At 45.5% G+C, this 24,522-nt stretch overlaps 1 protein-coding gene across 5 annotated transcripts in view; it reads left to right on the forward strand.

Annotated features, from left to right (window-relative positions):
* tfpi2 (tissue factor pathway inhibitor 2) overlaps positions 1-24,522 on the forward strand; it is a 217,740-nt gene that overhangs the window by 176,662 nt on the left and 16,556 nt on the right. For 2 of the 5 annotated variants that reach the window (XR_011593361.1, XR_011593363.1), the window contains exons 2-6: positions 1,707-1,886; positions 6,384-6,563; positions 6,670-6,843; positions 10,435-10,703; positions 18,062-18,347. Coding sequence is in view for 2 of the 5 variants with exons in the window: in XM_070881079.1 (XP_070737180.1) it covers positions 1,707-1,886; positions 6,384-6,563; positions 6,670-6,843; positions 10,435-10,580 (680 nt within the window). In the remaining 3 variants the exon portion in view is untranslated. The other 3 variants (XR_011593362.1, XM_070881079.1, XM_070881080.1) reach the window with 3 other exon arrangements.

Genomic DNA, 24,522 nt, shown 5'->3' on the forward strand with positions numbered 1-24,522 from the left:
TGGAATTCGCTGCCTCAGAGAGCTGTGGAAGCTGGGACATTGAATAAATTTAAGACAAAAATAGACAGTTTCTTAAACGATAAGGGGATAAGGGGTTATGGGGAGCGGGCAGGGAAGTGGAGCTGAGTCCATGATCAGATAAGCCATGATCTTATTGAATGGTGGAGTAGGCTCGAGGGGCCATATGGCCTACTCCTGTTCCTATTTCTTAATTTCTTATGTTCTTACTGCTGTGATGTGCCTCAGAGAGTATTCTACATTAAAGGCGCTATATAAATGCAAGTAGTTGTTGTTACTTTATCAATTTGACCATCCACTTGTATACATCTTCATTAATATTTAGAAACAAAACTCTAGGCCCTTTGAAATTATGCTGTGGAATTGTAGGTTAACATGATTGTCTGAAATTCCCCTCTCTGCTCTTTAAAATAAATGGATTCATTAAAACCGCAAAAAAGGTTAGAACCTATTATCCACCAGCTTAATTTCAAGATGTAGATATACAACAAATACCTTTGCCATTCCACATTTATGTTTAGAGTATTTTAATTAGAGATGATATTATTCCATCGCCATAGTTTATTGTCTATTTTCTCCTTTTTTCTGCTCTTCTGAAAACAGTGACTGCTGCTGAGCTATGGTTTCACATGTGTCAGTCACCCTCCAGTACCTCGCCTGAGTAGTCATTTTTCATATGTGACCCTAGTCAGTGAATGTTGATGGGTCATTCAACCATAGAGCAGAAAAACATCACAAGAAAATTCAATCCAATCATGACCCAGATTCCACACACACGCACTATCTATCCAGAGTCACTGGTGGTGATCAGGAGTGGGAACCCTGCTGATTTTCTTCTTCCCAGTTGTGGATGTTGAGGCAGTAATAGTGCACTTGTATACTAGCTAAGCCCAGCCACCACATTTGAGTTCTAAATTCTGGAGGTACTTCTGTTAGCGAGTAATAGTTGGAATTTCCATTGTTTCTTGTTTCTAGGCACTATGTGGCCGAAATTGGTGAAGACCAAGACCTGACCAAGTGCCACCCAAAGGACCGCCGATGGCTGTCGAGAGACCGGGTGGTACTTTGCCAGGAAGATTCCTATAAAGGAGGTGGCAGTACCACCCGGCAGCAAAATACACCGTCAATCTGGGCAACAGTGGGCGGGAGCACTCAATCTCAGTGGCAAATGAGCTTGCTGCCCAAGTGCCGCTGAGGATGGAGTTGGGCCCAGGGAGGGTGGAAGAGCTGGAAATAAAAAGCATTACAAAAAAAAGTACTGAAACACCTTCAGGGGACCCCATCCAGGTAAGTCGCTGTAGAAAAATAATTTTTAAGATGTTCACTAACCTTTTTTTGCAGGTCTTCCATACCATCGGGTTTAGACCTGCCTCCACACAGCGGTCCTTCCCCCTGCTGGCACCGGCTCCCGCTGACTCCCAGCTGCACCAATCCGGCAGCTCGGAGGGTGGGAGGTCACTTATGCTACTTGGCCGCCAGCAGCCGGCAGCGGTACTCCCCTCCTGCCCACTCCAGCCCAAGTGGAAACTGGCACAGAGGGGAGACCGAAGGCAAAACGCGCCGGCAGTGGGCGGCAGTGGGCGGCAGTGGGCGGTAAGGGCACCAATTTCGGGACCCAAGACTTCTGTTTGCTAATTCAGTTTTCATGCAATTTTACAAGTTAAATGCAACAACTTGTATTTTTCTAGACAACCGAGAAGTCTGCCTACAGCCTCGAGATGTAGGACCCTGTAAAGCCTTGTTGTCTAGATTTTATTACAACGGAGACAGTCAGATGTGTGAGAAGTTTTATTATGGTGGCTGCTACGGCAATGAAAATAACTTCAACACTCTGAAAGAATGCTCATTGCATTGCGGAAGAATTAAAAGTAAGTTTCTATTCAAGCAGTTTTCCTGTTTAAGTAAGGTACAGCTTTGCCAAAAGGGCATATTCATCTGGGAAAAATAAAACTTGACAGGAAGGGTGAGAGTTCCTGCTTATTGGAGCAGTTTTAAATAGACTTTAAACTGAACTGTGCCACTGATGCTTACAAACTACCAATTACGAGAACAAAATATAATTTTGAAGTTATTCTTGTGCTAAGTGGATTTCTGCCAATATTTAGATCTTTCCTATTTTAAAAAAAGTAACTCCAAATATTTTGCCAGATTATTCTATATAAAAGTTTATATCGAGTGATACTGCTTCAAAATGTTTTTTTTTAAACTTATTTTTGATTTTTTTTCTGAATTCACATGACTCCAAATTTTGAAAAATTCCATCCTCTCATTGGGGCCTTATTTTCAATGGGAGCTCTTATTCCAACTCCACCTATACTTATGCTGCCGAGCTACTATTTTGGTTTAAAGTGCTTTCACATGACCATTTATAAGAAAATATTGCCAATTTTTGCTTCTGCAGCAGTTTTATTTCCTGCTCTGCTGAGGTGGGGCTCCAGATGTCCATTCTTCAGATGTAAACATAGACATGAATGTCAGCAGGGGCTTTTCAATTCTAAGAAGCTTCACATTGAGCTTGATCTTGTCCTTACTTCACGTCCACAAACACGCACAATGCAACAGTAGTCACTGGAGAACGATCAGGAGTGGGAACCCCGGCATTCTTTCTTTCCGATGCCTGAGGCCTGAAGCTAAAGCTGATTGTGGCACCCCTATTTCCACCCCAGCTGAGATTGACTAATTCAGCACAGACCAAAGATTGAATTTATGGCCTTCCTAGTTTGTATTGCTTGGTTCCACTCAGGACTGTGAATTTACCAACGGAGCCACCAAGGAGTTCAAGTCAGTGCTTTAATAAAATGTAGTATGTGAAAGATAATTAATTCCTTTAGACCTAATCGAAGAGATAACTTAGTTTGAGGCAGATCTTGGTTAACCTTATTGAGAGGGAAAGTGAGCATGGGCCATTCTCTATTTAAAAAAAAGTTGCAACGTATAAGTAGAAATTGCACTGTTCAAAAATCACATGTAATTTAGATAAATTTATAAGATTGTAGGAAACAATCCATTTCACTGATTTAAGTGCACAAGCTGGTGCAAACCAGAGTTGTAATGGTCAGTGATCATGGTATGTATTGCACAGTTCAGCCTCGTTTTATACTATTCCTGAAATTATTCAATTGTTTTAAATCAAAAAGGTGGAAACTATTCCTGTACTAATTCCGTATATCTTGAATCTCATTAGAATGAATCCAACATGCTATATCTGCTGACACTCAGGGGTGAAATTTTAACCCCATCAACAGGTGGTTTGGGGTCAGGTAAGATGTAAAAATCTTAAACCTGCCCCAACTCACCTCCAATCTGCTCACTTCCGGGTTTAACGGAGGTGGACAGGGGGCGGGAAGCCAACCTGCTCCCAGGAGACTGGATGATATTTAAATATGAGGCTGGGAGCCTTACATTTAACTTCCCACTTTAACACTGGCCGGCCAGGTTTCCCAGGCCTCGGGAAACTGGAAGTTTGAGGGTGGCGAGGACAGTTTCATGGAAAAGGTAAGTGCCTTTACAGCACTGCTTGTGGGCCAGGAGGAGCAGAAGTGCTCCACTCAGCCCCCCCAAACTAACCTTCTTCCCTGGGATTGGAAGCCCCCCCAACAGACTTCCCCCTATTTAAAGATATCCCCCTGATCAGGGATCAAACCCATCCCAGGATTGAGCCCCTCGGATATCGGGGTTCGAACCTCCCCGCCACGGGGTTGGGGAAATGAACCCCTGCGCCCTCCATGCTTCCAGTAGCAGCTACCAGCCCCTTACTTGGGAATGCTCCCCGCTTGACTAGAAGCCAAGCCTGTCAATCAGGCTGACCTCCAGGTGGGGATCCTGTCAAAAATAATACGCAGGGGGTTTCCCGTTCGAAACTCTGCCCCGACTGCCTCCCTTCCCCTGACTCGGGAAAACCGCCCCTGTCAATATCGGAGCCTCTTAGTCAAGTCTGTAGCCCGGATTTTAAATGAGGCCTGGGCCAATTTAACTTGCAGGCCTCATTTAAATATAGCAAGCCTGACTTGTACCTGAAGCCGGTGTCAATGACGTCAGTCTGGCAGGCTGATATCAGATGAGGGCAGCACAGGGCCATAGCCGTGGACCCGGGACAGTGGTCCCTGACAGTCAGGACAGTGGTGATGAGAGAATAGATGAGTGTTGTCCGGGACCCCAGGTCTCCTGGTGACACCTTGGCACTCCTGGTCCTCCTGGTCCACAAAGAAATGTTTTAAAAATAAATTTATCTTGGGGCTGAAATTGGCCCTTTCAATAAGTGGTGGCCACGAGGTGGTGTGGAAATGGCTGCCAACTCTCCGTGGAGGGGCCACTTTAGAAATTTCCCTTCCTCAGTAGTGGAGCGGTGTCCGGGACCCCCTCGTGAAATTGCCCCGTACCTGAAATTGCTCCGTACCCGATATTGCCCTGTACATGATATTGCCCCGCGGGAGAGGCCCCGCCACCAGCCAGTGCCCCCGACAGCTTTTGCTGTGGGTGCAGTCTCTGTGAAATGGCGGCTCGGCCACCCTTCAAGGGGAGGGCGCACAGCCGCAGCCGCCATGTTATTTTTTTTTGTTGGCCGACTGTGAGGTTGGCCCGACAATTATGCCACTGGGTTCGGCCGGGCCACCAACAGGCAGCCTGGCACCCCCTCCCTGGTGGCCCAGTGGGCACCACTGAAGTGGCTGCAGAGTTTGCAGTGGCTTTCCCCTTTAACTGAAGGGGAGAGACGATGATGTTATCAGCGATGCGCTGATGACTGATCGGGCGGCAGACCCCCTGCAAGGCCACTTCTGCCCCTCACCCGACCGGAACACCGCACTATGGAGAAAAAAAACCAAAGTGCTGAATTTCTCCGGTATCTCAGCCCCATGGACTGCAGCGGAGAAAAACTTTAAAAAACAGCAGGTGCACTCCATTTCGGGCAAAGGGCAGTTTCTACCCCCTTATCTTTTCGCTGCTCTTCTGTTCCTACTGCTCCTTCACAGCCGCTACTCCTGGCGAGATCAGCACTAAGTGCAGAACACAGCTGTCAGCGATTATAATATAGTTGGGATGTGAATAACATCATCAAAGTCAGACTTTTGAATTTCACTGAAGCCCTTGCTTGCCTGGTGCTAGGCTAGAATACGACTGTTAAAGTCACACGCAGACTTAGACCAGTGAGGGTTGAATAAGCATTTTAACCCCTCTATTCACATTGGGCATGCAGGCGGTGAAAGGGGACTTAAAATTGGGGTTTGTATTCCTGTAGCTTTCTGGTTAGTTAAGTGATAATCTATGTGCTTTACATTCTCACCCGTCTCACATGTGAGTAGCTGGCTTGGGAATCCAGTTTTGAAAAGAAAAGTTCAGATGAGGAATGTATTGACAGTGGCTAAGTGTCCAGAAAGAGGACGGACCGAAATTGCCCCTTTGCGCAGTGCCAGTTAGTGCCACTGGCCAGCGATAATGGTGTGCTAATGAGTTAGCATGAAGATGTGGCGGCCACATCATCCCGCGCGGAATTGGCCCCGGGGCTCCGATGGTAAAAAGTGGTTTGTGCCGTGCTCCGTGGTTAGCGCCCCGCCGTGCGCAACGACCACTTATTGCCATCCGGGGAAATTGCCCCATGGGATGCAAGGTCGGTGCGAGAAGCTGTCGTGGCTGTGGCGCCCCTGCTGCCCTTAAAGGGGAGTTGGTAGCGCAGTGGCTGTCATCTTTTTTCTGTCAGCCGACTTGGGTGCCAGGCCGCTGGCCCTTCCGATAACCTCCCTACTGGCCCAGTGGGCATCACTGAAGTGGCTGCAGAGTTCGCAGCGGCTCTCCCCTTTAACTGAAGGGGAGGGATGCTGACGTTATCAGCCAAGCGCTGACGTCATCGCTGATGACTAATCGGGGTGGCAGACCTGCTGCAAGGCCACTTCCGAGTGCTTCTTGGTGCCAGCGCTTCCCGCGCCGCTACAAAAAGAACATCCAATTCGAATTATGCGCTCCAAATGCAGCGCGGGGCAATTTCGACCCCAAAATGTCCAGCTTACAGCTTACATTAGCTTTATCTGTGGGATAACCTGATGTATTTTAAACATAAGGACATAAACAATAGGAGCAGGGTAGGCCAAACACCCCGTGAGCCTGCTCTGTCATTCAATAAGATCATGGCTGATCTTCTACATCAACTCCACTTTCCTGCCATAGCCCTCGATTCCCTTGACAGAACTGTTTTACTGGCTTTTTTGAAGTAGTTGTATGAAGTTGATGGCAATCACAAATGGATACCTTTTCTTTAAGCTATATTTTGAATATATATTTTTTCATCTGGTGGTAATATTGCCTGTGGTTTATTATCGATGTAAACAGATATGCTGTATCATGCATTTAACAAAGTCCCTTTTTAATTGCAGAGATTCCCCCAAAGTGCCGGTTGGAGCCAGAAGTGGGACCATGCCGTGCTGCCTTGATCAGATATTTCTTTAACTTTATAGCAGGACAATGTGAGGAATTTGTGTTTGGTGGTTGCCATGGAAATCTTAATAACTTCAAGGACATGACTACTTGCCAGCAATACTGCAAACCAATTTCAAGTAATTCTTTTAAAATATATTTTTCTCTATTTTACGTCATTTTAAATGGAATAAAAGTTTTCGATGCATAAAGATAGATAGTTTCAAAGCTATAATTTCTTTGCAGTTGGGCCCTCATTCTGTCACAAGCCTAAAGACGAAGGAAGTTGTTCTGCTGATATCCCACGGTATTACTTCAATCAAGAGACCGACACTTGTGAGACATTCAGTTACACTGGCTGTGGCGGAAATGATAATAATTTTATTTCTCTTAGTGCTTGCCAAAAGATTTGTCAACCAGGTAAGTCATGTAATCCCTAATACACATTTGCCCCAATATTTATGGGGAGGCGCGTATAGAGTGGGGGGGGGGGGAGTTTTGGGGGGGAAACACGAAAGCATGGGTTTCCAGGATGTTCTGCAGATATTAACCTCAGGATGACTTTTATAATATTTCTGCAGGTTTCATACCTGACAGCCAGCCTGATTAATAGGCTGGCTGCTTATCCACGGGAAGATCTGTGGCAAAAGGCCGCAACTGAGGAGCAGAGAACATTTTGGGAGGGAGGGAGAGATCATGGCAGTGGATGGGGGGGAGCTTGAGATCATGGTCAGAGGAGAGATGACAGGGAGGGGTGGAAGATTGGGCGAGTTGACAATTGTAAAGCTGGAAGCAGGTTAGCTTGCTGGGCCAGGTGGAAACGCTCCTGCTCCTCCTGGCCCACAAGCTGTGCTGTAACTTTACTTACCTTCTCATCTCCTTTTACCCGACAGGTTTCCCTAGGCCTGGGAAACTCGGCTGAAATGGGTAAAAAATAAAAAGATTGTAAAAATGAAGGCACGCAGCCTCCTTAAAAGCTGTTACTGACCGACTCGTCTCCTACGAGTGGATTGGTCACCTGCCCTTTTCAAGCCTCCGTTAAAGCTGGAAGTGGGCAGATTCAAGGCGGGTTGGGTTTGAAATTTTAAATGTTTTAATTTCTCACCCAATCCAAACCCACCTATTCTTGGGCGTTTAAATTACCCCCAATAAATATGCAACATCAAAGTGCATTATTAATCCTTTAGCATGAACAGAATTGCACTTCAGTGACAGAGCAGACTGGTGGCCAGTGTCTGGACTGATGCCTAGCCATCACCCTCCTTCCCACCTTTTTGCTCCTTGTACACACACACTTATACATACAATCAAACAGAGAGCTCCTATACAATAACACTTAGGAGGAGAAATTCATTAGCTAGGCGCTAATGTTTCCCCGCTCTTAAAAAATTGGCTTTAGTGCTCTAGGAAGGAAGAGGAGCGCTAAATCAAGTGCTTCACTTCCTTCTTGCAGCGCTAAAAGACTCGGGCGGGGCGGAAACCTCAGCAGCGCTGCACACTTGCCGTGCAGCACTGCCATGTACAAAGGGCCCTTCCCTCCTTTAAAGGAAGGGCGGGTCACCAAGAGGGTGGCAAAACTGTGTGATCAGTCCAGCACTCAAGCAGACTGCTGAGCTGAATGATTGCTAGCAGGAACTCGCGAAGAAAACGGCAACAACAAAAGTAAGTTTTATTTTACTTACCTCGGCTACCTCGCCTTTAATCATCACCCCAGTAGCGGCTGGCCGCCCGATTCACACCTCCTGCAGCTGTCGGTGTGAAAGTGAATTTTGGTTCCGGGGCGCTAATGCGGCGATGTGCATAGCAATGATGTCACGATCTCCGGGCAGAGGAGATCGGGGCGCAAGGCCGTAGCGCCACTGCTAAACTCCCGCCCAATATAGCAGGAGTCGACGTCATTGTTGCACTCAGTCGCAAAGGCATTTGCATTCCTGGGGCACTAACGGGAGGCGCAAATGCACCCAATTTTGCCACTTTAATATCTAATTTAATACATTAACATTTTTACTAACTATTAGATTTAAAACACCATGGGGGTGAAATTGCCCCACACTAGCATTGTGGGGCAGTAACCTCAGAACTCGGGCCTTTTTGCGCCCAGATCTGCAGTAGCGCCCCTCTTGCTGAATTGAGCCATAGTGCCCTGGAAATGCGGTGGGGTTCTGTCTGAGGCATTCCACCTTGTTTTCTAGTCACTCTTGGGATGGTAGCAGGGTGCGCTTCTCAGCGCGGCGCTGACGTGCCACAATGCCCCTCCTATTCTTTTAAAGGGGAAGGCCGCTGCGGATTTTGCATTGGCTTTGGTGGCCACAACTTGGCCACCGGGGACTTTTTCGGCGGGCCGGTGGCCCCGCACCCAAGAGGTGGTGCCAGGCTGCATGATGGCAGCCCGGCATAACCAAGGCCCTCCCCTTTAAGCAGCACCCTGGCGTCCCCTGTACACGGCGCAAAGCTATCATTGGCATCGCCTGTGTCAGCCTCACGGCCCACGGGGCAATTTCCACCACGTGGCCTGAACGGGTTGTCATGCACGGCGATGATGTCATTGACATGTGCGCCCCGACCCGAGGCGTTAATTGGGAGGTGCGGCGCAAAGCCATTATCACCCCACAATGATGGGGGCAATTCCGGGGAGGCGCGCCCACCACCCATCCCCGACGAAAAGAGGTTTACGCCCCATTAGCGCCTCCCTGAGATGCTGATGGGCCTTTTTGAAAGGGGCAATTTCATCCCCCATCTTCTTATACCTAGAATCTCGAATGAATCTCCTCACCTTTGACGTTAACCAATCTGAATGACCTATGTACTGCAAGAATTATTTCCTTTAAGTGCAGTCACATTAACCATCCAAGTTAAGGAATCATGATGACCTCATGTTTAACTGTGGGGGTGAAAGCAGGCATCATGTGGCAGTTACACCCCCAGATCTTTACATTTTTTTTAAAAAGAAACTGCACAAATTCAGATAAAAGTGCATTGTTAGCCTTCTTTCAAGCTATCTCTGAGCTGTGGCCTTGACAGCTTGGGCCTACCAGTTCTTGTAAGGGTTGCTTTGTTTCACATAAGCATTCATGATTATTTTTTGCATTAGCTTTTCGGTTTCCCAGAATTAAGCTTAACTGCTGAAGTTCCATTTTGAGGACACAATTAAGGGGTACTTTTACGGCATGTTCACACCATATCCCCCACGCCGCCCCACATAGACAAGAAATTATATATCCTTCTTTGCAAGCAGTGTAAATAAATGATGTAATCCCTGGTACCTGTATTACCATCGTCAATCGTATGTACAATACATGAATATAATTAATATAAATGGAGTAAATACAAAATAACATTAAAACATTCAATCAAATTAAGTATTAAAATCCATATACTTCTATGTTGGGAATATATCGGCTGAATATAACCAAGTTACTTCTGACCTGCAATCAGAAGTATATTAATAAAACTACACAGAATGTAAAATATCAAATTATCAGTAAGATTATCAAAGGCTACATCAATATGCATAAAAAGATATATAACCAGCTCTCACTTATAAAAAATAGATTAAGCATTAACACATAAATAAATAAAAAGACAGAAATGGTCAAATTAAAAGACCCATACAGTATATAGCTAATAAAGGATGCTTCGGAAACTTTTTTTAACAGCGGTCTGCTTCAGAAATGAGAAACAAGCCTGAGTGATCATTTGGACATTGATAAGGGAGGCCTACACATTCCGTAGCCTGGAGCAAGTGAGATAAGAAGCAAGCAGCTATGGACAACCCACTGAAGCATTCATGACAGGCTTGCTATAAGACAGTGGCCCCCATATTAATCAGTGGGCGGTTTCCGAGATGGGGAGCTGAAATTGCGTATGTGAAACATGGTAGTCAAGTCAGTGGGTTGTAATCTGCGATCACAACTCAATTGAAGCAATAAATTTTGACACGGGTTTCCTGTCTCCAAGCTGCACAGTGGGCGTGATGTGTACCGCATGACGTAATCTCAGTTCTATCTAAAGGGACAAAGTACAAATGGAATTTGGAGGAGCCAGGAAGGATCATGATGGATGCTGCACATAGAGCAAGGCCAACACCCAGGTTCAATGATGCATCACTAGAATTACTGCTGGGCAGACAGGAGCAGGAGGGACATACTTTTCCCTAGCAACAGGAGGAAGAAAACTGCGGCTCTCACCAGGAAAGCATATTTGGAGGTAGCTGTGGAGGTGAGCAGGTGGACCATTGTGCCCTGAAAGGAGTTTAATGACCAAACCAGGGGTCAGGAAAAGTGAGTACATTTGCTGATTCTCCTACATTAAGCTCCCACCTTTTACTCTGTATTGCCAAGTCTTCTCCATTACATCACTACTTGCACCCATTCAACTTTCAGCAGCACCCAGCCTTCACTTTCTATGCACTTCATCATTTCCCCAATAATCCATCCACTGTTGAAACTCACTCCAATCCTTATGCAATGCAATGCATCTGCCTCATAGTAACCCTCACTGTATGCACTGTATCAATCAGGTGAATACCTCATTCACAGATCTTCCATGTGTACAGCAAGTGTTGCAGGACATGTATGAGTTCTCGAAGGACCTCATTCCTTCTGAAGGTGCACAGGACGTACAGCTATGCAACACTGTAAATACCTGGAGCTGGATTTTTGATTGTCTATAACCTCAGTTAGTGTCCAGAGGGGCTGCTCATGTGAACGTTAGAGCTTAGCATCTGGGCGTGCAGCTTTTAACGGCCCAACAGAAAATTCATTAGAGGTTCACTTGGGGCACAAACCATTAGTGACTGGCTGCTGGCAATCATTCCGATCATGACGTATTTTTGTGCAATGCACACGCTTGCACGCAGGTCACTAAATTCGGTGCGTGGGCCTCATTGAGCGCCTGCCAATAACAACTTCTGGAACAGTGTGGGGAGGGTAGCCCTGACAATAAAGGATGGGATAAAGACCGTAGAGGTAAAGGATGTTAGCTCCGAAAATGAAGATGTAGAATCATTTTGGGACGAACCGAGAAACAACTAGGGGCAGAAGACACTGGTGGGAGTAGTTTATAGGCCACTTAACAGTAGTTGTATTGTCAGCCACAGTATAAATCAGGAAACTGTAACAAGGGAAATACAGTAATCATGGACTTTAATTTTCATATAGACTGGGCAAAACAAATTTGCTGTAATAGTGCAGAGGATGAGTTCATGGAATGAAAGGCTATTTTAGATTTAGTATTGTGCAATGAGACAGGGTTAATTAATAACCTTGTAGTAAAGGAGCCTCTGGGAAGCAGTGATCATAACTAGATTAAAATATATGGCAGTCGATAAGCAATGGCAATCATTTAAAGAAATAATTCATAATTCACAATGAATATACATTCCATTAAGGAATAAAAACCCCACGGGAAAATTGATTCAACCGTGGCCAACAAGGGAAGTTAAAGCTAGTATTAGATTAAAGGAAGACGCTTATAATATTGGCAAAAGAGTAGTAAGCCTGAGGATTGGGAAGATTTTAGAATTCAGCAAAGGATGACCAAGAAATTGATACAGAGAGAAAAGAGAAGATGAGAGTAAACTAGAAAGAGACATAAAAACAGATTGTGAAAGCTTCTATACCTATGTAAAAAGGAAAACATTAGCGAAAGTAAATGTGGGTCCTTTTCAGGCAGAGACTGGAGAAATCATAATGGGGAATAAGGAAATGGGAGAGACATTCAATGAATACTTTGTATCTGTATTCACGAAGAAGATGCAAAAAACATTCCGGAAATAGTGGAGAGCCACGAGTCTAATGAGAGTGAGGAACTTAAAGTAATTAATATTAGTGAAGAAGTAGTACTGGAGAAATTAATGGGACTAAAAGCCGACAAATTCCCTGGACTGATGTTCCCCTTAACCTACGTACCCACACTGCTATGCAATAATCTGCAGGTCTCACACAGCCAGTAAGCCAGCTTTTAAATAGAAAAACCGTGCATTTGAGGAATTTTGAACGGCCCACACAGCCCATTAACGGGGCTGCACGGGCCAAAAAAAATTAAAGGGAACATTGCCCCGGACCTAATACAAAAGTAAAATTATGCAGATACTGGAATCGGAAATAAAAACAGAAAATGCTGGAAATCTCAGCGGGTCAGGCAGCTCTGTGGAGAGAAAAACTGAGTTAATGTTTCAGGTCGATGACCCTTCGTCAGTTCTGTTTTTATTGCCCTGAACCTGATGGCCTACATCCCAGCATTTGAAAAGAGGTGGCTACAGAGATTGATATATTGGTTTTGATCTAGAATTCCCTAGATTCTAGAACGGTCCCAGAGGATTGGAAGGTAGCAAGTGTAACCCTGCTATTCAAGAAAGAAATGAGAGACAAAATGGGGAACCATCGGCCAATTAGCCTGACCATCAGTAGTAGGTAAAATGCTAGAATCTATTATTAGGAACGTAGTAACAGGGCACTTAGAAAATAATAATATGATCAGGCAGAGTCAACATGAATTTATGAAAGAGAAATTGTGTTTGACAAATCTTTTTGAGATTTTTGAGGTTGTAATCAGCAGAGTAGATAAGGGGGAACCAGTGGATGGTTGGATTTTCAAAAAGCATTCTTTAATGTACCACACAAGAGGTTATTACACAAAATTAGGACATGGGATTGGAGCGAATATATTCGCATGGATTGAGGATTGGTTAATGGAAAGAAAACAGAGACTAGGAATAAATGAGTCATTTTCGGGTTGGCAAGATTTAACTAGTGGGGTACCGCAAGGATCAGTGCTGGGGCCTCAGATAGTTACAATCTATATTAATGACTTAGATGAGGGAACCGAGTGTAATTTATCCAAGTTTGCTGATGATACAAAGCTAGGTGGGAAAGTAAGTTGTGAGGAGGACACAAACATGCTGCAAAGGGATATAGACAGCTTAAAGACAAGGGCATACAATGTGGCCAAAACTAGTGGGAGGACAGAAGATTGGGAAGCATTTAAAAGCCAACAAAGAATGACTAAAAAAATGATTAAGAAAGGGAAGATAGACTATGAAAGTAAACGAGCATGAAATATAAAAGCAGATAGCAAGAGTTTCTATAGGTATATAAAAAGGAAAAGAGTGGCTTGAGTAAATGTTGGTCCATTTGAGGACGAGACCAGGAAATTAGTAATGGGGAACATGGAGATGGAAGAAACTCTGAACAAGTATTTTGTATCAGTCTTTACGTTAGAGGACACGAACAATATTCCAACAGTGGATAGTCAAGGGGCTATGAGGGGGAGGAACTTAAGTCCTTACTACTAGGGGGATCAAGGGGTATGGCAAGAAAGCAGGAATGGGGTATTAAAGTTGCATGTTCAGCCATGAACTCATTGAATGGCGGTGCAGGCTCAAAGGGCCGAATGGCCGACTCCTGCAACTATTTTCTATGTTTCTATGTAACACAATCACAGTCACTAAGGAGGCAATGCTCAGTAAGATAATGGGACTAAAGGCAGATAAATCCCCTGGACCTGATGGCTTGCATCCTTGGGTCTTAAGAGAAGTAACGGCAGGGATTGTGGATGCATTGGTTATAATGACCTGGATTCTGGGGAGGTCCCAGCAAATTGGAAAACTGCAAATTTAACGACCCTATTTAAAAAATTAGGCAGACAAAAAGCAGGAAATTATAGACCAGTTAGCCTAACAGCTGTGGTTGGGAAGATGTTGGAGTCCATTATTAAAGAAGCAATAGCAGGACATTTGGAAAAGCAAAATTCGGTCAGGCAGAGTCAGCATAGATTTATGAAGGGCAAGTCATGTTTGACAAATTTGCTAGAATTCTTTGAGGATGTAACAAACAGGGTGGATAAAGGGGAACCAGTGGATGTGGTGTATTTGGACTTCCAGAAGGCATTTGACAAGGTGCCATATAAGAGGTTACTGCACAAGATAAAAGTTCACGGGGTTGGGGGTAATATATTAGCATGGATAGAGGATTGGCTAACGAACAGAAAACAGAGAGTAGGGATAAATGGTTAATTCTCAGGATGGCAATCAGTAACTAGTGGGGTGCCGCAGGGATCAGTGCTGCAGACTTGGAGGAAACAAGTTTGCTGACTATACAAAGATGGGAGGAAAAGCAATGTGTGAGGAGGACACAGAAAATCTGCAAAAGGTCATAGACAGGTTAAGTGAGTGGGCAAAAATTTGGCAGATGGAGTATAATGTTGGAAAGTGTGAGGTCATGCACTTTGGCAGAAAAAAATCGAAGAGCAAGTTATTATTTAAATGGAGAAAGATTGCAAAGTGCTGTAGTATAGCAGGACCTGGGGGTACTTGTGCCTGAAACACAAAAGGTTAGTATGCAGGTACAGCAAGTGATCAGGAAGGCCAATGGAATCTTGGCCTTTATTGCAAAGGGGATGGAATATAAAAGCAGGAAAGTCGTACAGGGTATTGATGAGGCCACACCTGGAATACTGCATGCAGTTTTGGTTTCCATATTTTCAAAAGGATATATTTGCTTTGGAGGCAGTTCAGAGAAGGTTCACAAGGTTGATTCCAGAGATGAGGGGGTTGACTTATGAGGAAAGGTTGAGTAGGTTGGGCCTCTACTCATTGGAATTCAGAAGAATGAAAGGTGATCTTATCGAATTTTTTGAGGATTAACTAGCAGAGTGGAAAAGGGAGAACCAGTGGATGTGGTGTATTTGGACTTTCAGAAGGCTTTTGACAAGGTCCCGCACAAGAGATTGTTGTGCAAAATTAAAGCATATGGTATTGGGGGTAATATACTGATGTGGATAGGGAACTGGTTGGCAGACAGGAAGCAGAGAGTTGTGATAAACGGGTCCTTTTCAGAATGGCAGGCAGTGACTAGTGTAGTGCCGCAGGGCTCAGTGCTGGGACCCCAGCTCTTTATAATATACATTAACGATTTGGAAGAATGAATAGAGTGTAATATCTCCAAGTTTGCAGATGACACTAAACTGGGTGGCGGGATGAGCTGTGAGGAGCATGCTAAGAGGCTGCAGGGTGACTTGGACAGATTAGGTGAGTGTGCAAATGCATGGCAGATGCAGTATAATGTGGATAAATGTGAGGTTATCCATTTTGGGGGCAAAAACACGAAGGCAGAATATTATCTGAATGGCGGCAGACTAGGAAAAGGGAAGGTGCAACGAGACCTGGGTGTCATGGTTCATCAGTCACTGAAAGTGGGCACGCAGGGACAGCAAGCGGTAAAGGCGGCAAATGGTATGTTGGCCTTCATAGCTAGGGGATTTGAATATAGAAACAGGGAGGTCTTACTGCAGTTGTATAGGGCCTTAGTGAGGCCTCACCTGGAATATTGTGTTCAGTTTTGGTCTCATAGTCTGAGGAAGGACGTTCTTGCTATTGAGGGAGTGCAGCGAAGGTTCACCAGACTGATTCCCGGGATGGCTGGGCTGTCATATGAGGAGAGACTGGATCAACTGGGCCTTTATTCACTGGAGTTTAGAAGGATGAGAGGGGATCTCATAGAAGCATATAAGATTCTGACGGGACTAGACAGGTTAGATGCGGGAAGAATGTTCCCAATGTTGGGGAAGTCCAGAACCAGGGGACATAGTCTTAGGATAAGGGGTAGGCCATTTAGGACTGAGATGAGAAGAAACTTCTTCACTCAGAGAGTTGTTAACCTATGGAATTCCCTACCGCAGAGAGTTGTTGATGCCAGTTCATTGGATATATTCAAGAGGGAGTTAGATATGGCCCTTACGGCTAAGGGGATCAAGGGGTATGGAGAGAAAACAGGAAAGGGGTACTGAAGGAATGATCAGCCATGATCTTATTGAATGGCGGTGCAGGTTCGAAGTTCCGAATGGCCTACTCCTGCACCTATTTTTCTATGTTTCTATGTTTTTATGAAACCTATAAGATTATGGGGGGGCTTCACAAGGTGGATGCAGAGAGAATGTTTCCACTGATAGGGGAGACTAGAACTAGAGGGCATAATCTTAGAATAAGGGGCCGCCCATTTAAAGCTGAGATGAGGAGAAATTTCTTCTCTCAGAGGTTTGTGGATCTGTGGAATTCGCTGCCTCAGAGAGCTGTGGAAGCTGGAACGTTGAATAAATTTAAGACAGAAATAGACAGTTTCTTAAACGATAAGGGAATAAGGGGTAATGGAGAGCGGGCAGGGAAGTGGACCTGAGTCCATGATCAGATCAGCCATGATCATATTGAACGGGGGAGCAGGCTCGAAGAGCCGTATGGCCTATTCTTGCTCCTATTTCTTATGTTGTTAAGTGAGTGGGCAAGAACATGGTAGATGGAATATAATGTGGAGAAATGTGAAGTTATCCACTTTGGTAGAAAAAATTAAAAAGCAGATTATTTTTGTGATGATGAAAGATTAGAAAATGTTGGTATTTAGAGCAACCTAGATGGCCTTGTACATGAATCACAGAAAGTTAATATGCAGGTATAGCAAGAAATTAGAAAAGTAAATGATATGTTAACCTTTATTACAAAAGGATTGACGTAGAAAAATAAAGAAGTCTTTTTGCAATTCTATAAGGCCTTGGTGGGGCCACACCTGGAGTACTGTATACAGTTTAGGTCTCCTTACCTAAGAAAGGATATACTTGCCTTGGAGGGAGTTGCCTGGGATGGGGGAATTGTCCTATGAGGAGAGATTGAGTAGACAAGGCATATATTCCCAAGAGTTTAGAAGAATGAGAGGTGATCACATTGAAATGTATAAAATTCCTAGAGGGCTTGACAAGGTAGACGCTGGGAGGATGTTTCCCTTGGCTGGGGAGTCTAGAACTAGAGGTCACAGTCTCAGAATAAATGGTCGGCCATTTAGGACTGAGCTGAGCAGAAATGTCTTCATTCAGAGGGTGGTGAATCTTTGGAATTCTCTACCCCAGCGGGTTGTGGATGCTGACTTATTGAGTCTGTTCAAGACAGAGATCGATAGAATTTTGGATACTAAGAGAATCAAGTGATATGGGAATAGTGCAGGAAGGTGAAGTTGAGGTAGAAGATCAGCCATTATCTTATTGAATGGCGAACAAGCTCGAAGGTCTGCATGGCCTACTCCTGCTTCTATTTCTTATGTTCTTATTGCAATGGCTTACTCTAAGACACATCTGGTGCTCGTGGCTCTGGTTGTAGTGCTCCTGTGCCTCACAGGTGTCATGAGCCAAGTTTGAAGGGAGTATCCCTTGTCTCCTATGAGCCAGCCTTTAAATCTGCTTCCTGCAACAAAAAGATCTGAAATGTTGGACTGCCGCAGTATGAAAGCATTGTAACAGCTCCCAGGGAATCTGGCATAAACCTGCATGAACCTCTCTGCTGAAAGAGATTTAATGGCCTCATGAGATCAGAAAAGGTGAATACAATGCCACATTCAATTACATCCGAATGTGCGTGTCACCCCAACCCCCTCACTCTGCCTTCCCAAGCCTACTCCTGCACATCATTCCTCACACCAACGTACCTTGCAGGTGCACCCATCTGTCTATGTCTATGCACCTACTCACATCCCCATCTGACCATCCACCACTGACACTCACCTCATCTTAATGCAATGCCACGTCTCTCCCTCATAGTCCATCTGTTCCACTCATTTCATGACTCTCACTCAAAGATCTCTTCCCTCCCTCCTTGCAGGAGACGAGTGCACAGAACACTCAGGAGGTGGCCCGCCAGTCATTGCCACACTGACTGTTGGCACAGGAGGAGGCACTCGAAATAATTGAGTATCCACATTGATGGCATTGGGAGATAAAGAGACAGGGAGCTCCCAGTTACCGAGTGATCGAATAAAATATCACACAGCCACATGGCATACAACAGTTACTCATGTTGACTTGATGTCAGCAGCCAGTGAAATATGATCATATGCATAATGTTCACTTAAAAGATTCTTACCATGACAGTTCTAATTCATGTCTTAACTCTCCCATAGGCCCATCAAGTGTCCAACAGCCAGTGGAGCCAGAGGGGAAGAAGACTCCTCAGAGAAGGTCATTAACTCTGAGGGTGCACCGTCATATGACCCATGCACACCAAGCACCAGTGCAGCTACACACACGTCGGTGGGACCATTCAGTCAGATAAATAGTGTTGTCACCTGGTGTCTCACATATCAAGTGAGCAAGAACAAATAGTGCAGTCAGGGACAGCAGTGTAGAGTCCTCGTTACAGGGTGCAGGACGCTCCAAGCTCTGCTCAGCTGGACGCAGTTGCTGAACCTCGTAGGCCGCCGACAAAGAGGATGATTCTGGAGGAGCAGTAAAAAATGCGTCAGGCTCTGGGAGGATTTGCAGCCGCGATGTGCTCGCTTACAGAGAGAATGAAGGAGTCCATCTCAAGCATTACTGGCATGATGTTGCAGACCTTAGCTATGATGTGTTCGTCCATGGAAAGGGTGGCTACCTGCATCAAATGTGGCATTTAAAAAAAGTCCAAGCTTGCTCTCACCAACAGCTTGCACACTCTGAATGCCACCTTAACAAGGATAGATAAGAACAGAGACTTGGCCATTCGTCGCCCTCCTGATATGCAGCCAAAGTGCTCTACAGCTCATTGCTAACAAGGAAGTGCAGTTGGGCCATGAAAGGGATGATGAGAAAAGGGGACATAGAAGTGGGGACTCTGCTCAAACAGCTTCCGCTTCTCACCCATTGCTCTCGTCCTCCTCAGTCAGAGCCCCACAAGCTGCCTCGTATCCCGATGGCTGAGTCTGCCCTGCACTGGTGCAGGAGGAGCAGCCTTTGATGGGGCCCTCACAAGCACTAAAACCCAGAAGACGTCGGCCAAAAAGCATCTGAGCAGTCAGAGCAGGGAAGTGAGCAGCCTACCTCTATCTCTGCTGAAGTCACAGGGATTGCATGACGTAGAAGTAGTAGGAAGAAGAAGATGAAAGAATTATAGTTGCGCAAGAGTATGCACTGTGAAGTTTATGTTGATATTTGGATGCACGTAAAATTATTTATTTGCACCATTTTCCTGTCTTGCCCATTTTTGTCTGCTGCCTGGCAAATGGTCTTGTCACTTGCAATGAATGGTAAGACATGATTTAACTGCGAGCAATGGGTGTCTGTGAAAGGAATGGTTTGGCCATGGTAGGACTGCTTTGTGGTTGTGGGAGGGAAAGTGTGTTCAGCATCTGAGTACCAGATGGATGCACTGGTGCAACCCAACTAAATCCTGCCATTATGAGGCCATCCTGGGCATCCTGGGCCGCAGTGTGCGTCACTACTGGTGCCATGTCCACATCAAGTTCCTCCTCCTCCTCCGGTTCCTCCTCCAAAGAGGCTGTGTACCTTGCTCCTCCAGCAACTCCCATCCTCTCTGCTGCGCTATGTTGTGCAGAGTGCAGCATACTACAATCATTTTGGAGTCCCTGGCTAGTGCTTATTGAAGAGCTCCCTCAGATCTGTCCAGACATCTGAGGTGCATCTTCAGCATGACGATTGCTGGCTCTATTACACATCTCATCATAATTTGGCTTTGATTGTAGCACTCTTCGACATTGTTGCTTGGCATCCTCAAGGGTGTCATTAGCCACGTCTTTAGTGGATACCCCTCATTTCCAAGTAGCCAGCCGGTAAGTCTGGCCAGAGGTGCGAAGAGCTTAGGGAGGGTGGACTGGCGCAGGACAAATAAATCATGACAGCTCCCTGGGAATCTGGCATACATCTGCATGAAGATCTTTTTGTGATTGCAGACAAGCTGCACTTTGATGGAGCGGAAGCCCTTATGGTTCATGAACACTCCTGGATGATCTGGAGTGCCTTGATCGCCACATGTGTATAGTCTATAATGCCCTGCATCTGTGAGAAGCCAGCCAGAGCTGCAAAGTCGAGCACATGGTCATTCTGACTGTCTTCATTGGTGGTAAAGTGTACATAACTGCCTGTCATGGCAAACATCGCATTGGTCACTTGGGTGATGTATTTGTGAGCGTCCAACTGCGAGAAGCTGCAAATATCTCCAGCAGATCCCTGGAAGGAGCCTGAGGAGAAGAAGTTGAGGATGATGGTGACTTTGGCAGCCACTGGTAACACATGATCCATCAGGTCCACTTGGTAGCAGGTCATCTTCCAGCAGGCTACAAATGTCTACCATGGCCCAACGCGATATCCTGAGCCTCCTGATCTTGATCCTCTGCCTATAGGGTACGGTAGCATATTACTTATGTTACTGGACTAGCAATCCAGAGGCCTGGACTAATGATCCAGAGATGTGAGCATCATGTCAGCTGGGGAATTTAAATTCAGCTAATTAAATAAATCTGAAATAAAAAGTGAGTATCAGTAATGGTGACCATGAAATATCATGTCTCACCTCCAGACTCCCCAAAGCCTTTCCACCATCTGCAAGGCACAAGTCAGGAGTGTGATGGAATACTCCACTGCCTGGATGAATGCAGCTCCAACAACACTCAAGAAGCTCGGCACCATCCAGGACAAAGCAGCCCCCTTGATTTGGACCCCATTAACCACATCAATAATTCACTCCCTCCACCACCGGGGTACCTTGGCTGCAGTGTGTACCATCTACAAGATGCACTGCAGCAACCCGCCAAGGCTTCTTCAACAGCATCTCCCAAACCTGCGACCTCTATCACCGAGAGGGACATGGGCAGCAGACTCATGGGAACACCATCACCTCCACATTCCTTTGCAAGTCACACACCATCCTGACTTGGAAGTATATCGCAGTTCCTTCATCATTGCTGGGCCAAATCCTGGAGCTCTCTCCCTAAAAGCACTGTGGGAGTACATTCATCACGAACTGCAGCAGTTCAAGAAGGCAGCTCACCACCACCTTCTCAAGGGCAATTAGGGATGGGAAATAAATGCTGGCTTTGCCAGTGATGCCCAAATCCCAGGAACAAATAAAAAAAATTTACCCTGTGTTAGGGGTTTCGCCTCCAGCGAGGTGCACCCCTGTGCTCATTCCCTCTCCTGTGTCACGACAGGTCAGTGAGGAGAAGGCTGCTGTTGTTGCTGCTGGAATTGTTGGTGCTGGTGCACATCTTATTTCTCATCTAGGTTAAGGTGAAACATCATAAGCTGCACCCATGCTGATCTGATATATGACAGATGGAAAGTGGAGATCAGACACACAATCCTCCAAAGTGACCTCCAAAGTTGTAGAAATCATTTGCAAAGTACTGAAAGAAACTATCAGGACAAGTGCTGTGAACAAAAGATTTTCCCTTAGGCAAGGAAGCAGATGCAAGGTCTCAGTACTTAGCGGATTTTTTGCCTGCCATTTATTTAGCTCCCTCAATTGCCGTTGTGCTCTCACCTTGCTTTCAGTGGCGAGGTTCAGGAAGTCTGGGAATTCCATGCACACACACTAAAACTTGAAACCTTGGGTAAAAAAGGTTCTTAATAGCCTCTTAACTATCTTTAAATAGTTTTAAATTGCTAACCTGCCTCTCCCGAGGAGGTTTCTCGCTCACAGCTGAACACACTCCAGCTGAAGCTGACTTCCTGACGTGCTGTCAATTTCAGTGCATTTAACCACCCACTGCTCCTAAACCCACACACTCTTTCCTGTTAAAATTCCGGCTATAGTCTCAAGAGTTTAGAAAAACTGTGTCCACACAAGAACTCTCTGCCAAACATGTAGCAGAGGAAACTGAGACGCCAGCTGTAATAAGTGAGCATTTATTCAGATAAAGCAATCACAAGTTTAAATACCCATCTGAACTTCATCTCAATCTCGCCTCCATTTCACCGGTCAGTTCCCTGAGCTCTGGCGAACCCGTACTGGCTAAGTAAAATTCAATCGAAAAATACCTCATTTACGCCTCCAAAGGACATTAACGCATTCATGGCCTCACCCCTCCCGATCTCTGTAATCTCGCCCAACTGCCCCGCCGCCAGCTCTCCATTCCTGCCTCTTGCTTCTTGTGCATTCCCCCACCATTTGCCCCATCATTAGCAGCCCACCTTAACCACCTTGGCCTCATGCTCTGCAGTTCTGTACCTAAACCTCTCTGTCTCTCTACCTCCCCTCTCCTCCTTTAAGGTCCTTGTTAAAGCCCACCTCTTTAATTACTCTTGCAAATATCTCCTTTTTTTGGGATGGCATTTAGTTTTTTCCAAATGCCTCTGTGAAGCACTTTGGGGCATTTTTCTGTTAATGACATTAAACAGATGCAAGTTGTTACTGTTCATGCGCAGAATTTTTCTCTCCTACAAGTGGTGTTATCCCGTTACATACGAATACGAACATATGAGAAATGACAGATAGGTAAAGACGATCTGGTCCTTCAAGCCTGTCCCACACAATTGAGATACCACAACATAAGTGTATCACAACACATCTGAGCTTGCACCTAAAGTTGTGAGTAATTATGCAAATGAGGTTAGACCAGAAAATTGAGTGCTATTAGTACTTGAGATTTTGGTAGGTCTTATAGCAATGTAAACTAAACTGACTTCTACCTGAAGACAAAAATCACCAACAAAGGTGTGCTACTTTGAGTATAGTCGATGAAGTTCGATGACAGAGGATGGGACGACTTTCGACCTTGCCTGGAGGCAGCGAAGATTGAACAGGTTCCCATTAGTTCGAAAGTTCCACTCCAGCAGGGAGCTTGTTGAGAGTGAGATGTAGCATTGCAGCAAGGAAGATCGAGAAGAGCGTATGTGCGATGGTGCAGCCCTGTTTGTCTCTGGTTCGGATGTGGATTGGGTCTGTGGTGATCTGTTGGTCAGGATCACAGCTTGCATGTCATCGTGGAGCAGGCAGAGGATGGTGACAAACTTTTGGGGGCAGTCGAAATGGAGGAGGATGCTCCATAGTCCCTCATGGTTGACGATGTCAAAAGGCCTTTGTGAGGTCAAAGAAGGCCATGTAAAATGGTTGATGCTGCTCCCTGCATTTCTCTTGTAGTTGTCGCGCAGCGGCGATCATGTCCATTATACCCCTTAGTGGACAGAATCTGCATTGCGACTCTGGCAGGAGATCTTCAGCCACACGGAGAAGACGATTGAGGAGGATTCTTGCGATGACTTTCTCAGTGGCCGACAGCAGGGAGATTCCTCTATAGTTACCGTAGTCGGACTTGTCCACATTTTTGAAGATGGTCACAATTACGGCATTTCTGAGATTTCCTGGCATGCTCTCCTCCTTCCAAATAAGAGAAATGCGGTCATGCATTCATGGCAATATTGCTTCACCGCCATACTTTAGTGCCTCGACGGGGATTCCATTTGCTCCAGATGTGTCATGTATGTAACCTTCATGTAACTGTAACCTTCATGTAACAACACTGCATACTATGTACACCTAAGAAATGCACACCTTGACCACAGGGGGTGAACTTGTGGGAGACACTCCCAGCCTGGTCTTTCGGGTATAAAAGGGGAAGCTCCACCCACCTTCATCACTTCTTGGTCCTGTGAATAAAGGTTAGGTCACAGAGTGACTTTGTCTGCAGAATGTGCCTCGTGTGAATTTAGAGTAGTGTGTAAGGACACAACAAGATAAGTGTTTGAAGACCAGGACCTCAAATCTGGCACCAAGCGTATGGTCTATCTGGCAGATTAGGAAAAGGGGAGGTGCAATGTGACCTGGGTGTCATGGTTCATCAGTCACTGAAAGTTGGCATACAGGTACAGCAGGCGGTGAAGAAGACAAATGGTATGTTGGCCTTCATAGCTAGGGGATTTGAGTATAGGAGCAGGGAGGTCTTACTGCAGTTGTACAGGGCCTTGGTGAGACTTCACCTGGAATATTGTGTTCAGTTTTGGTCTCCTAATCTGAGGAAGGACATTCTTGCTATTGAGGGAGTGCAGCATAGGTTCACCAGACTGATTCCAGGGATGGCTGGACTGACATATGAGAAGAGACTGGATCAACTGGGCCTTTATACACTGGAGTTTAGAAGGATGAGAGGGGATCTCATAGAAATGTATAAGATTCTGATGGGACTGGACAGGTTAGATGCGGGAAGAATGTTCCCGATGTTGGGGAAGTCTAGAACCAGGGGACACAGTCTTAGGATAAGGAGTCGACCATTTAGGACTGAGATGAGGAAAAACTTCAGAAAGTTGTTAACCTGTGGAATTCCCTGCCACAGAGAGTTGTTGATGCCAGTTCAT

The sequence above is a fragment of the Pristiophorus japonicus genome, chromosome 5 (assembly GCF_044704955.1).
Source record: "Pristiophorus japonicus isolate sPriJap1 chromosome 5, sPriJap1.hap1, whole genome shotgun sequence".
In the NCBI taxonomy this organism is placed as follows: domain Eukaryota; kingdom Metazoa; phylum Chordata; class Chondrichthyes; family Pristiophoridae; genus Pristiophorus; species Pristiophorus japonicus.